The sequence below is a fragment of the Schistocerca cancellata genome, chromosome 8, assembly GCF_023864275.1.
Source record: "Schistocerca cancellata isolate TAMUIC-IGC-003103 chromosome 8, iqSchCanc2.1, whole genome shotgun sequence".
Taxonomy (NCBI): Eukaryota; Metazoa; Arthropoda; class Insecta; order Orthoptera; family Acrididae; genus Schistocerca; species Schistocerca cancellata.
Window position 1 is genome coordinate 200,460,149 of NC_064633.1, and position 15,750 is coordinate 200,475,898.

Genomic DNA, 15,750 nt, shown 5'->3' on the forward strand with positions numbered 1-15,750 from the left:
ACTCCATAATGGTCCAACTTCTGCAGTAATATTTTGTGGTCAACACAGTCAAAAGCCTTCGTTAAATCAAAGAAAACACCTAGCGTTCGCAACCTTTTATTTAATCCGTCCAAAACCTCACAGAGAAAAGAGAATATAGCATTTTCGGTTGTTAAACCATTTCTAAAACCAAATTGAACATTTGACAGCAAATTATGTGAATTTAAATGCTCCAGTAACCTTGTATATACAACCTTCTCGATAACTTTAGCAAACACCAATGGCATAGAAATAGGTCTAAAATTGTCAACATTATCAATGTCTCCCTTTTTATAAAGTTGCTTCACTAGCGAGTACTTTAATCGGTCAGGAAACCGACCACTCCTAAAGGAAAAGTTACAGATATGGCTGAGAACTGGGCTAACATACATAGAACAATACTTCAGTATTCTGCTAGATACCCCGTCATATCCATGAGAGTTCTTGGTCTTTAGTGATTTAATTATTAACTCAATCTCCCTCTTGTCAGTATCATGGAGGAGCATTTCAGGTAACAGTCTCGGAACACTTTTTTCTAAGAGCGCTATATGATTCCCTGTTGGGACTAGGTTTCTATTTAGTTCGCCTGCTATGTTCAGAAAGTGATTATTAAATACTGTACATATATGCAACTTATCAGTAACACGGACATTCCCACTACGCACTGATTCTATATCCTCGACCTGTCTCTGCAGACCAGCAACTTCCTTTATGACTGACCATATGGCTTTAATTTTATCCTGAGACTTAGCTATTCTATCTGCATACCACATACTTTTTGCCTTCCTAATAACATTTTTAAGCACCTTACAATACTGTTTGTAATGGGCTGCTGCATTTAGATTTTGACTGTTTCTAACGTTTTGATATAATTGCCACTTTGTTCTACAAGATATTCTTATCCCTCTAGTCAGCCACCCAGGCTGCCTGTTTGTGCTAGTACCCTGTTTTAAATGTTCTAACGGAAAGCAACTTTCAAAGAGCATGAGAAAAGTCTTGTGAAAAGCATTATATTTATCGTCTACTGTATCAGCGCTATAAACATCTTGCCACTCTTGTTCCTTTATAAGGTTTACAAAGGTCTCTACAGCAACTGGATCAGCTTTCCTGAACAGCTGATGACTGTATTTAACACGTGTTGCAGCATGAAAATCTTTTAAAGTTAAAATTTGCGCATCATGATCTGAAAGGCCATTCACCTTTTTGCTAACAGAAAGCCCTTCTAGTAATGAGGAATGAACAAAAATGTTGTCTATGGTTGTTCTACTGTTCCCTTGCACTCTCATTGGAAAGATACGGTTTGCATAAGTTTATATGAATTAAAGAGGTCTACCAGCATCCTCTCCCTTGCACAATCACTTATACAATTAATATTGAAGTCACCACATATAACTAACTTTTTGTATTTCCTATAAAGTGAACCAAGAACCTCCTCTAGCTTTAGCAAAAATGTTGTGAAATTGGAGTCTGGGGATCTATAAATAACAACAGTTACAAGTTTAGCTCCGTTAAATTTAACCACACCTGCATAACATTCAAACACCTTTTCAGTGCAGTACTTTGAAACATCAATTGACTCAAATGCGATGCCGTTTTTCACATACATGGCTACTCCCCCACACCGCAAAGAGCTCCTTGAAAAGCAACCAGCCAACCTGTATCCTGGTAAAGGAAGCCTCTGAATTATCTCCTTATTTAAGAAGTGTTCAGATATACCAATAATTTCAGAGTCAACATCTATAGGCAGTTCACTAACTTTATCTCTAATACCTTGTATATTTTGATGAAATATACTAATTCCCTCATTACTCGGATACCTAAGCTTTGTCAACAGTGATTCCCTTGTTAGAGAGACTTCCCTTAAGCAGGAATACCTATCAGCTGACTTCAATCTAAAAAAGGTGCAGCTCTAACACCCACTACTGCGGGAATTTTCCCATGAGTGATCCCACTAACCCCACCTATGCTGTCACCTATAAGCTTTGCCAACCTCCCCTTCCCATACCTGTTGAGGTGCAGGCCGTGTCTAGTGAAACCCGTCCTGCTGATAGACTCCACCGACACCACTGAAATGTGACCTTTGCTTTCTGTCATCAGCGCACCCCCAAGTCTCATGTTATTACGCCTGACGGCTGTATTAAGACAAGGCCGATCGTGACGCTGAAACAGTTCAACGAAATGCACATTCGTGTTGACAGTCTGAGTGGCTATCTTTTCCAGGTCACCATCTATGTTATACTCCCCATCCCTATCAATACTATTACCAGCCCCACCCACAATCACTACTTGATCCTCTTTAGTAAAATCCCTACGTAACCCCCCCCCCCCCCTCCCCCATGTTAACAGTCATCTGAGCCAACCCTGCATTAGGCTTCACAATGCTGGTGACCTGGTACTCACTCCCAGCACTTCCTGCAACTGCTGGCCTACACCTCTGCCATGAGAACTACCTAAAGCAGAACCTTCTTCTTCCTCTTCGACTTTGCAACTGTTCTAGGCACAGTAACTACTGAGATCTGCTGCATACTTCCTACATCTACAGCTACTAGAGATTCCTCTCCACTAGACTCTGACAGTTGGTCATATCTATTGTAAACACCAATAGTAAAACTATCTCAAAATCTTCTTCTCCTAGCAGATCTCTTGCCAATAGCCAGCTCCCATTCCCCAACCCCCTTCTCCCTCCTCATCCTATCTAGCTCCTCCTGTGCATTTTTCAACTGCACCTGAAGGGCACAGATCTTACCCTCCTGCTCCTCTATCAATTTACTCTTGCTACATAACCAGCAGTTCCAGGAGAGGATCTCACCAGAATGCCCACTGGCTTCCCCACTGCATTCCCCCCAGTGAAAATACTTCGAACAAGTCTCACACCGCAATCCACTACTCACGAACCTACGGCAAAGCCCACACTTCTCACTCATGGAAAAATTTTACTTTTTCTAAGTTCCGCTACTACAATAAGAAGATGTTTAAAACCTGACTACAATAATCACAAACTTACTCCACAAGGGAAGTAACTACTATTATTAACAGTATTAATAAACAACAAATGTGAATATAACTAAAGACTAATACAGAAAGAGAATCAAACGTCTAATGACACAGTAACGAAGCTGTAAACAGTTCCCAAAAGGTTCTTCTGAAATTATTTCACCAGAAAACACCAAGAACACCGGTTGAAGACTACTAAAGTTCCTAAATAAACCACTATACACAAACAATTAATTAGTACTTAGCTTTCGATGCGCCGCTACAGCTGCAACTGGTCAGCGCAGAATGTAAACACGGGCAAGAGGTTAAGTTGCTCGATACGAAACACTCAACAGTTCTTAGTCATGCAGTACCAAACTGAGTTCTTATGACAGCTATGTGAACACATTGCTCAAATCTCAAATCAACCCATCAAAAGCTTCTCGTCGTACCACTGCCTAATGTTATGTGCACCATGATTAGAGACATGCCCACATGTCATGCTCCATGCTGAGGATGTGAAGCCACCCCTACAGTCACTGCACACTGGCCCATACCCCATGTTACGACAAGGTGCACGGAAAATGGACATTTTATGGAACAGCAAGGGATTGACTGTCCTCATCAGTAGAGTCAATCCTGCATACATGTTCCAGGAAGTACCATTGTCTACAACTAGTCAAGGACAGTCATTGCCCCCAAGACCTGCAACCTCCTCCAAGCAAGTGCATCTCCAGCCAAATACCTCAGAACCACCGGCACAAACGGCTCATTAGGGATGCAGAGTACCTATCCGTGTTCACTTCCTCGACACTGATGACCTGCTTCCACTGAGGGGCGTATGCCACAATGTCATCTGTAGTCATCACAAACGGCAGTTTCATGGTGTGATCGTACAGTGTTATGATTGAGTATAAAGTGCTGTAACTGCAGCATCATGGCTATTAACCATTTCCTATTACAATTGCCAGGGGCACTGTGTTTATTTCTTGATGCAGTCTGTGCTACCCTCTGTTTAAAACATTCCTTCTTTTGATATATACATTCCAAGTAATTACTTTTTCCTAGCTGTTCTTTTAACCTGATTGCTTCCTAAGGTTGTTCACATTTTTGCTGTTCTAAATTTTTTGCTGTAACGAGAAAACAAAGCTGTATCATCAAACAATTTTTAGGTGACAATAACTCTGAGCCTAATAAATGTGTTCTCGCCAATGTGTAGTGTGATTACTAAATGTAAGAAACAGTCCAAAGAAAAGTTGGTCATTCAAAAGTTGTGCTATAACCAACAAAGACGCTGAACTCTTATTGTCTCAGTGATAAGCCCACTTGACTGAATGAATGCATGTCTTGATAACATACAAAGGGCATTCAAAAAGTTTTGCATAGTCGTCTCTAATTTTTTTTATGTTTTGCAAGAGGAGAATGAGATATTTTGTGAACATACTTGGAACATTTAGCTATAAGTTGGTATATAAAAGCATTTTCTTTTATGTACAGATTAATGAACCGTGAAGTAGATGTCAGGTTCCGACAGTGGTCGGTGATGGAGTTCCTCTTCAAGACCGGGCGATGACTCTGCCACATCGATTCACAGGAAGTTGCTCCCTGTTTATGGCGAGGACACAGTGGATCACAGCAGTATCCAGCGGTGGTTGTAGGGGTTTAAAGAAGGTGATTTCTCTCTACTGGACAATCCACAATGTGGTAGACCATCGACGGCAGTGACTTTTTGGAAACTGGCTCCGTAATTAACTGGGACCTTTACTGTTTGTAATAGGACAAGACCCATAGGCCACAGCTTCAAGGTCAGCTTACCAGACTACACTATGAAAATGCCAAACCCCTTACAGCCCTTATGATGCAGGAGAAAATCAGGAAATGGGTTGGAAAATTGTTCCTCACCCTCCCTACAGTCCAGACTTGGCTGCGTTGGATTTTTACCTATTTGGTCGTCTGAAGGCCCACATGCGTGGTAAAACATTTGATAGTGAGAAAGACCTTATTTCCTGTGTCAAACGATGGTGTAAAAGTCAACCTCTAGGATTTTACCAAAGTGCATTTACATCATAGAAAGAATGTTTGGCCAGATGCGTCACAGCTGATAGAGGCTACATTGAGTAGGCTCAATGTATGTTCCAAGTGTGTTCACAAAAAATTTCATTCTCCTCCTGTAAAAAATAAAAAAATTAGACAACTGTGCAAAACTTTTTAGGCACCCTTTGTAATTAGTATTGTATACAGAGACACTCTTGAATGTGATGTTATAGAATTAGGCATATTGTATCATACAAGTCATTGGCTTCAAACAGAAAATTCAGCTCTTAATACTGGACCAAGACAAGTAACATAGGAGTATACAGTGGATAGTAGTAAAACAATTGATAATTGCCTTTCCATTTTTCTTACAGAGATTAAGGACATACTAGAAAAGATGTAGCCCACTGTAAACAAAATGTACCACACTAATAATACACATAGGCAGCACCATACCAACAAGTGTTGCACTTCACAAATTAACATATTCAGAATGCTACTATTAATTCTGAAAGATAAGCCTCATAAAAATGACTGGGATAGGGAAAATTACATAATTATAAGAAAACACTGCAGATCCAAAATCAAATAATGGCAAGTGCAGTGCAAATGATGAGTATATTTCAAATTCCAGAAATAAATGTAAAGGAGTAGCCTACAATTTCATTAAAAAGGAAATAACAAATATCAATAAAGAAAAGTGTCTCGATATTGACTGTGGTACTCACAATGAATACTTAGCAATAACCACCACTTCACTCAGTAATTCTACTGTAGATACAGAAACCTCACTCACTCATGCAAAACAAACAAATGAGAAATTTACCTGGACACTAATCACTTTAAATGACATTCACAACTCGATATACAAACGAACAGTTTCAAAATAGAAAACTATTTTGGGTACGACTTTTTTTTTATTATATCAGTATTGGTCTTTCTGGCGCTGTAGTACAACACATGGAAAAAAAGTCATATCTTGAATAGATCTTTAACGTGCTGTATCACTGAACTGCATATTTTTGGAATAACAAGTATAATTACAAAATCCATCAGATACTACACAATAGCTTCAGAAACTCTGAACTCAAGATTGTGAAGTGTTTTTTGTCAATCAGAGCACACGACACGTGGTCTCATCAGCCAATCGCAACACAAAATCAGAGAACAGGACAAGATCCTGGCAGACAATCACAGCACAGAATCAGAGCACATACATAACATGTGATGTAATTGGTCAGTCACATCACCACATTTTTGATGTGCAAACACTCAAACAACAAAAACATTTTAAGCATGATACTGGAATAAAGTAGATGTTCCAAAGTAAAATACAAAGTGTACAGTACCCAAAACAGTGCTATAACATACCTTTAATTTTTAGGACAGTGGAAGCACCAGTTTCCCCGAAAGACACAGAATTGTAATTACTAATTGTGCTTGCAGCATTCATCAAAAGAATGACTGCATCATACTTGCAGTGGACAAGTGAAATTTTCCCTCCACACCAAAACAGTGGTATAATATTTCTTTCTTGCTCAACGCAATATGTACTCAGCTAGGTAATCCAAGAAACATTCGTTCTGTCTGAGATATTGTGGGATGGCACCTCTGATGTCCCACCACATTCTCGTCACGTTCTGTTTGTGAATGGGACAATGTTTCAGATCTACAAAGTTCGAACTATGGGTCACACTAAGATGCTGAAAACCTTCAGTAACAAAAGTTTTGTATGAGCTGAAGCAGTCACTAACAATTGTCACCCTACAAAGAATCTTGTCTTTGTTATTCTTATCAACATTCAGTTGGGCCAAAATTTAACATTCTTATGGAAGCGTTATTTCTGCGCTCATTGAACTCTACTGAACACCTAGTTTCCACGTATTTTATGGGCTGTGTCAGGTTTCCTTTTCCCAAATTTCTCCTTGTCTATTTCTATGATGACTCTTGGTCATCCTAATTGTTATGAATATTTCATTGCCTACTTGATACAAAATTCACAATGGAAGGAAAAATGGTGAGTGACCATACACGAAGATGTGCTGAAATTTGTGACAAGCCTTACAATTTTCATATAACACAATGGAGACCAACATGGTGAAGAAGCTAGCAATTTTTCAGTCCATCATTTGCGAATGCAAACTGTTTGTCCATTGCTTAAGGTAGAATGTGTTGCTCCACCAACATCATGATTGGTTGGATTTGCTTAAAACATAAACTGCAGCATCACCTAGAAGGCACCCATAACTCCATGTTCTAGACTGAACTATGACTAGGCAAATGATACTCACCTTTGAATGGGCCCAAATTTCATGATAAGTCATAATGTTCAATATGGTATTGACACTGGTCATATGATAACACCACATTTCACCTGTTCAGAGTGAGTGCTAGGGGTATGCTACAAACTAGCTACAACAAGCTATACCTCTGCTTAAATACCGTCAGTTTCATGAAACAGCAAATTTATAATCTAGGTTATAACAAATAGTTGTATCCATCAGTTGAAGCTGTGCTCCTAGTTTTCAGCCTATCCACGCCCTCAGAAATTGTGACATGCTCAGGAAAATAGCTGATTATTCATGACGAGCAAGATTATACATTTCACTGATGTGCCCCAAACTAAAGATAAGTGTTGCCACCACAGCTGGGATTTTTGCTTCTATATTCATAGGTTTTGCCATTTCATGAAGTGTTATCTTCCAATTTAACCTAGACCTTGGGTTAAGCTGTAGGTCACTGTATCAACACAACCAGATTTCTTCCTTTCACATTTGAGAGGTTTCGCCAATTCACAACCAAACAGTTTACCTAGACCTCGAGCTGTGCTACAGATCATCTGTCACCATAACCAGAATTTTTGCTTTCTCATTTGTTGGCAACTCACAACCAGACTGTTCACTTTCAACCTAAACCAGACCTAGGGCTATACTAAAGACTAGTCTTGTCAACACACCAGTTTTTGTGTGTGGAAATTCGAGCTGTGCTCTTGTGTCCCAGCCTAGCCCTCGGAAATTGCAAGATAGTTGGAAAAGAACAGCTTAACCACACTCCTGGAAGTCTCAACATATTTGGAGAACAGCAGGCAAATATTTATAACAACAAGGAATATGAATGACATTGCTTCATTCCCAGCAATTTAAGTTGTATTTCCAAGCCTAACCATACCCATGGAAGTGGAAGTCATGATAAACCACAACTTATTTGGAGTAAAACAGCCAAATATTTCTCAAAAACAATAATAAGAATTTAAGCTGTGCTCTTACAACCTAAACTGATGGCATTTCTGGATACAAAGTGTCCAATATTCATGACAACCAAAATTATATGTGAAAGCATAATTCTTCTTATTTCTATAATGTACGAATTCATGATGAAATAGTCATGTCATCCTTGGTTGACTATATCACATGTACTGTGCTCGCTGTAATTGGCTGTGTCCTGTGGTCACTGTAATTGGCTGACAGCAGCAAATTGAGCAGCTGACATTGTAATTTCAGTGTTTCAGAAGCTAACGAGCCATATTTGTTGGATAATATATTAATACTTGAATTTTCCGAAAACATGCAGTTTCAATGGTATAGTGCCAAGATTTTGCCAAGACACATCATTTGCAGTATGGTTTGCTGTGCTGCAATGATAGGAAATCCAATACTGGTGTATGAAAATTTTATCCCATTTTGGACTTAGTAAGTTCATCATTAAGTATATAGGACAGCAAAATGCCACTTCTCTCACCGTCTAGCAGGTGCTATAAGGGACAGTGAAATAAACCAAACACCCGCCACAGTGGGACCGTGGAATGGTTCTATTCAAAAGTAATCACCACTCACATTAAGATAGTTATCTCACTAGAAGACAAGATGACCAGTTCCTGTTATGTAGAACGCAGTCAGTCGCTGATGGATCCACAACTGCACTCACTGTTGCGCTTCCTCATCCAACTGAAACCAGTGTCTATGCATGTCTTTCTTCAGGTCGCCAAAGATATGAAAATCATACAGTGAAAGACCCAGGCTGTGCAGAGAATGTTGCAATGACTGCCAACCAAATCGCTGAAGCGTGGCCTCCATCCGTTCAGCAGTGTGGGACAGGCATTATTGTGCATCACAATGAGTCCATCTGACAGCACTCCTGGCCATTTTGACTTTGTGGCTCATCTCAGTTTCTACAGAGTGGTTTCATAATGCTGTGCAGTGATTGTTGTTACACACTCAAGGAACTTATGAGCAGAGGGCTTCTGCAGTCGAAGGAAGTCATCATGACCTTACCGGAACTTGTGCTAACAGCTTTGAATTTCTTTCACAGTTGAGATGTGGGATTTTTCCACTGTTGGCTTTGCTGTTTGCCTGTGGTCTGTCAGACACAATTATCTTGTTGCACAATAATGCCCACACCCACACTGCCGATTGGATGAAGGCTACACTTCAGCAATCGTCAGTTTATTCAAATTTTATTTAAGCAGTAGGTTACAGCTTGTGCATGCAAATAAGCAGAGATCAATAATACTTACAATAAAAAGAGAAATATCACAAGGCTCTGTTCTTGGGCTTTTGCTGTCTATTCACAGTTATGACTTTTTGAATTGTGTGTCATGTAAGACTATACTATTTGCTGATGACAAGACACTAATAACCATGAGCGAGAGTTTGCGAAGTCTACTTGCTAACAGTAGAGATATGATGCAAATGACAAATCAATGGTGTTAACAAGTCAGCTGTGCATAAACCAGACAAAAACAAAAGAAATAATTTTTAATTTAAAGGCAACAAAAAATTAAAATAAAACAGTAAACTGTTCATAGACAAAAAAACTCTCTTGGGAAGTACATGCTAATTATCTTTGCAGAAAACTAGGTGGTGTACTTTTTTAATTGCATAAATTAATGAACAGTTTGAGCAAACAGTTGTTCTCCACTGATATTTTGCTTTCTTCCATCCCTATCTGCAGTATGGAATATAGCTCAAGAGCAATGAGGTAAATGTATTTTCAGATGGCAGAAGAAGTCAGTCAGATGTTTGATAGAATTACCGCCCAGATTGTCATACACAAACAGGTTCGAATGTCTCGATGTAATGACAGCACCCAGCCTGTATATGTACTACAACTGTTTAATATACACTCGGAAAAATCTAAAAAAAATTCAATATGAGATGTGATGGGTGTGCACACAATACCAGAAATAGTCACTTGTTGGATTTGCCTTCCTCAACACTTGTTGTAGTCTATAATAACTATAAATACTTGGGCATAAAATTTCTCAATAAGTTACCATACTCAGCTCATACAGTACCACTAAATAAATATAAGAGCATATTAAAAAGTACTAAAATACAGTGAACTCTATTCAACTGAGAAGCTCCTAGAAACTAATCATTATAATATATGTTTTTTCCTAAGTGATAAAATCTTTAGATTCTTAAACAACCAGTTTATTTTCTGTGTATGTAATTGATTATTGTATACAACTTGACTCCACTGTAAACTTTCACAAAGTCAGTTTTATGAGAAAATACTGAAAGATAAATAAAATATTCTATACTATTCATGTGTTCGATATAAAATGAGGGAACCTGAGGGTGAGCAGCATTGGCAAATCTCAAAGGCAAAAATGTTCACTGGCACAAATACAGCCACTAATCCAAACACTAACACATAGAAATGGTGCCCAAGTCATACAGGCACAAATAAGTACACAAATAAGCACAAAACTATAACTTGTATGGTTCTACTTGATGAGTGGATACCAAATGTGGCAAATGGACGTTATGGAGACAATATCACTCCAGCTATTTGAAGAAGAGTACCGTATTGGCCAGATAATAAGCCACCACTGCATATAAGCCGCACTCCTGAAGTTTGAGGAAGAAATTTGTATAAAAATATTTTGTGCACACTGACTGAGAAGAGAAAAATTACCAGAAATTCATATATACTTAAATATCTACAATTTCATTCTGGCTGGAGATAGCAGTCGTGTGTGCATGACGTGTGCTTGTTTATGCGAGTGTATGTATATGTTGTATTTTCTGACAAAGGCTTTGGCTGAAAACTCAGTGAGTGACAGTCTTTTCATTGTGCCTGTCTGCAACTCAATGTGTCATCTTAACAGTGAGTAGCAATCTGTCTTTTTCATAATATTGTTGGTACTTACATGTAATATGTAGTTATTTACCATAAACATTTGTTCTAACATTAGAAGCAACACATTGACACCTAACATAACTGTACCATATTTTGCCTCATGTACTCTCATCACTATAAATACTGGTATTCACTTCATTACCCTAACTGCCATAATTTTCTTATTTCTCTTCCTACAACACATCATCGTAGTTGCCATCCTGTGCATTTGATATGCAACATTTATAGAACCACCTGACGATAAGGAGGATTGTGAAGCAAGAACCCACTCACACAGAAGAGTAACTGATGGCTTCTTGATCGTATCAGACAGTGTAAGGGTGTGGCCTTCTCTCAGCTGCCAATCTGAATACATTTTTCCAAGGTTGTCCTTGAAGGGTTTATGGTCACATCTAGTGCCTGTAGTTTTGAAGTCATTCCTTGGGTATTTTGACAAAGTCTGTCTTTCTTACAGCAAGTTTATCATTTACTTCAGCAATTAGATGTTCCTTAAAAGCTCCAAAAGTAGCATGAATCTCTTGCCCCAGGGTGCGATTCAAAACAATTGACAGCCATCCAAAGATCAGTTGCTTTGTTATCCAGCCCTTTTCTTGGCTGCAAATCACTAAGCCTGTAGGAAAGTTTTCTATGGGCACAGTTTTTCTCTTAAGAATGACATAAGGGGATAAATTTCTCCATTGGCTGTAACTGCTAACACCACAATTACCCAATTTTTTTCATTCTCTGGTCCTTTTAATGGGATACTTTTTGCCCCTTTCATGTATTGCTCAGCATGTCAGGAATAACTGGTGTTTCGCTAGCATTGCCAATTCGATGAAAAAGCTCTGTGAGTGACACTTTCACAATTGGATGATGTACCGCTGGAAGTGGTAGTGTAGCACTAGCTGTGCTTGTATAGCATTTCATTGGAGAGCAAGGCCATTTCTCTGCATAAACTGACAACACTAACCAATACTTGGACAGAGTTCTCCTTGTGGTACATTTAACTCTCTTGTGATTTTCATGGCCTTCAGTGGATTACTTCTCGTGAGATAGGAATCTCATCTTTTCTCGTATTTTGCACGCAGGAACGAACCTTAGCTTCAAGATCCAGGTATTTGCCACATTTTGGTCTCATGGATGATTTTCTAGTTTAAACTGTCCTCTTCCATTTTTCTTCTGCAGCAACCCAACATTGCACATTAGATCTGTCCAGTCCATACTTTCTTCCAGCCTCTTTGTTGGTTGTGGTTTTGGCATAACATATGACTGCAAGCATGCATCATAACTGCATCAAATTCCCTGTCTTGATGATGCTTTTCACTCCTAATTGTCATACATATCACCATAACTGGCTTTCTTACCAGTATCCAATTGAAAGTAAATTATAAGCTAGCAAAACAATATTGGTAGACCTACAGTTCTACAGTGTGTTAATGCTGATAAAATACCGGTAAAAGTTTGCATTGTTGCTTAACAAAATGCTTTGCTGACAGTTTCCTTTACAGACACCAGTTGTATTGTTGTAGACAAGCATAATTTTTTTACAGCAAAGGTATGTAAAAAGAGAAGGTGGCGAATATAAGCCACACCCTTACTTTTTTAAGGTGAAATTTAGATAGAAAGTCTGGCTTATTTTCTGGTCAATAAGGCAATTTTCAAAAGTTGTAATCACAACAAGTAAAAAATAAAACAATTTTTGACAGCCATAATGATGTTTAATAATACGTGATGGCGGGTGACCCATCCTACCTTCAAATTATTGCAAGTGACAGATTGACTTTTCCCATTTTTGCTTGGTATTTGGAAGTATCAAATGTTTATTGTTTATTTTTGTAAAGAAAATTTTTAAAAACAGGTTGCTCTGTGCATGAATTTTGACAAAAAAGTAATTGTTGTTGCTGACAGTTACATAGTGAGTTATACTGAATACTTACAGGTACTTTATATTTGAAATATGTTAAGTCTTCGATAGGCTCCAATTTGTATGCCCGTCGAGCTGTGTTGAAATCAGGCAACCCGTGGTCTCGGCCACGTTGAATATTCAGAGCCATGAGGTCACGGCGTGAAAATTCCAAGGGACCGAATACTCTACCTTGAAAATAAAGTACACTGTGTGAACATAAATATAATTTAATGCTAATGGCAACTTGCAATGATAAAAGTTGGGTTTAAGCGAAACCATAGAGTGACAACATGTTAAAGGAGAAATGATTTGACATAAGATTGTAGTTTCTATTCCACCCTGTCAAACTGCTGTCTTTGTCACCTGTGATGTTCACTCAGGATGTTAACTGGTATCACTTTTATAAGTCTGTGACTAGTGTCACTTTCAGTACAGTCTTTTTTTTATGTTAGCTTGCATCATTATGTAGAACTAAATAGCATCTATAAATTTAAAACTGACAATTCAAAGCTCTTGGATTAGTCCTTTTCAGAGTGACAAAATTATTGTTTACAGATGGTGACCTTCCCTGTATATTATTTTCTGTTTCCACTGCCCTTTATATCTACTTCTAAACACTGCAAATACACACTAAGACAGAAATAAATGATGTACCGAGAAGGAATTATCTGAATTGGAGGTAATTTGGTAGATGTGTTGTACATCTACAGACTAACAAATGATTAGAGTTTAAAAAAAATTGGATGATTTATTCAATTGAAAGAGCTTCACAGATTAAGGAAGTCAGTAACACGTTGGTCCACCTGTGGCCACTATGCAAGGAGTTTATTCAGCTTGGCATTGATTGGTAGAGTTGTTGGATGTTCTCCTGAGGGATGTTGTGCCAGTTGCTGTCAAATTGGCAGGTTAAATCATCAAACACTTGAGAGGTTTGGAAGACCCTGCTCATAATGCTCCAAATGTTCTAAGCTGGGGAGAGATCCAGTGACATTGCTGGCCAAGGTAGTGTTTGGAAAGCACAAAGACAAACAATAGAAATTCTTGCCACATGTGGGCAGGCATTACCTTGTTGAAATGTAAGCTGAGGATGGCTTGCCACGAAGAGTAACAAAATGGAGCAAAGCATATGGTCGACATATTGCTGTACTGTAAGGGTACTGTGGATGACAGCCTTGCTATGAAAGGAATGGCACCCCAGACACCACCACTCCTTATTGTTGGGCCACGTGGTGTGCAACAGTCAAGTTGGTATTCCACTATTGTCTGGGGTGTCTCCAGACACATCTCCAGCCTGGAATCTCATTGACTGGAGTAAAATTGTCTTCAGTGCTGAGTTCCACTTTGAATTGAGCCCCTATGTCTAGTGAAGATGTGTCTGGAGGTGCCCCCAAACAGCAGTGGGATAATAAAATGACTGTTACTCACCATACAGCTTGACAGTCAGGACTGATGGTCTGAGCTGCCATTTCACTTCATAATAGGACCCCTTTAGTTGTCACCAGTGGTACCCTTACGGCACAGTAGTATCTCAACGATATTCTACGTCCTGTTTTGTTGCCCTTCGCGGCAAGCCATCCTGGGCTTACATTTCAGCAAGATAATGCCTGTCCGCACAGTGTGAGGGCTTCTACTACTTGCCTTCCTGCTTGCCAAATTCTCAAATTCTACCTTGACCAGCAAAGTTACGGGATCTCGCCCCAATTGAAAATGTTTGAAAACACTATGGGCAGGGCTCTCCAACCAGCGTTGGGATTTTGATGGTCTAAAGCCCCATTTGGACAGAATTTGGAACAATATCGCTTAGGATATCAATCAATGCCAAGCTGAATAACTACTTGTGTAAGGGACAGAGATGGGCCAACACGTTATTGACTTGCTCAATTTGTGAAGCTCTTTCTCTTAAATAAATCTTCCAATTTTTCTGAAATTGTACTCATCATTTGACTGCATGTGTACGTCACATATACCAATTTCTGTCCCATTTAGATAATTCCTTCATGGTACTTTACCCCCCCCCCCCCCCCAAGTGTACTATGAAGTGTGTGGCAGAGGATTCTTCCAACTGTATCACTTATTATGATTTCATACAGTTTTATAAATGCGTTTTGACTGAGGGAAAAATGAGTGCTCAAATGCCTCTGTAATTAACTGTAATAAGTCTAATCTTGTCCTTGTGGAAACAATACGTGGGGGTTGTGGTATATTCCTAGATTCCTCTATTATACTAGTCCTTGAAACTTTGTAAGTAGATTTTTGGAGAACAGCTGGAGTTTATCATAAAGCATTTGCCATTTCAGGTTTCTCTGCATTTCCCTGAAGTGTTCCCATGACTTATGTGATGATCACTGTCCCAAGACATGCAAAAATCAAGATGCCTGTGATTGAACAATTTAATAAGATTCTGTTGTTTTTATTACTTTAATATATGGTTGGAAGGAAACTATATATTCACAGCCTGTAGTTAAAGCAGATCCTTTTCTGCAAGGAAATAGTGATAACATGTTTTGCAGTTATCTTGTGGCCACTTCTTAATTCCATTACATTTTGGTTTTGAGGAACTGTTATCTGGTGAACATTTGTGCCTCATGGGTCTGGGATCACTTGCAATTGTGACATTGGCATCTATAAGCTGGCATTCTCAGTCGTGTCACTATGACATTTGAAAATCTTAATTGGTTCTCATATTTTCCATTTCT

The 15,750-nt window shown here is 38.8% G+C and overlaps 1 protein-coding gene across 2 annotated transcripts in view; it reads right to left on the reverse strand.

Moving 5' to 3' along the window:
• Positions 1–15,750, reverse strand: part of LOC126095034 (dual oxidase-like) — a 261,993-nt gene that overhangs the window by 188,174 nt on the left and 58,069 nt on the right. Inside the window, exon 11 of one of the 2 annotated variants that reach the window (XM_049909697.1) lies at positions 13,086–13,243. The exons of the other annotated variant lie outside the window; for it this stretch is intronic. Coding sequence (XP_049765654.1) covers positions 13,086–13,243 — 158 coding nt within the window. The remainder of the gene's footprint in view (positions 1–13,085; positions 13,244–15,750) is intronic. 2 annotated transcript variants of the gene reach the window in all.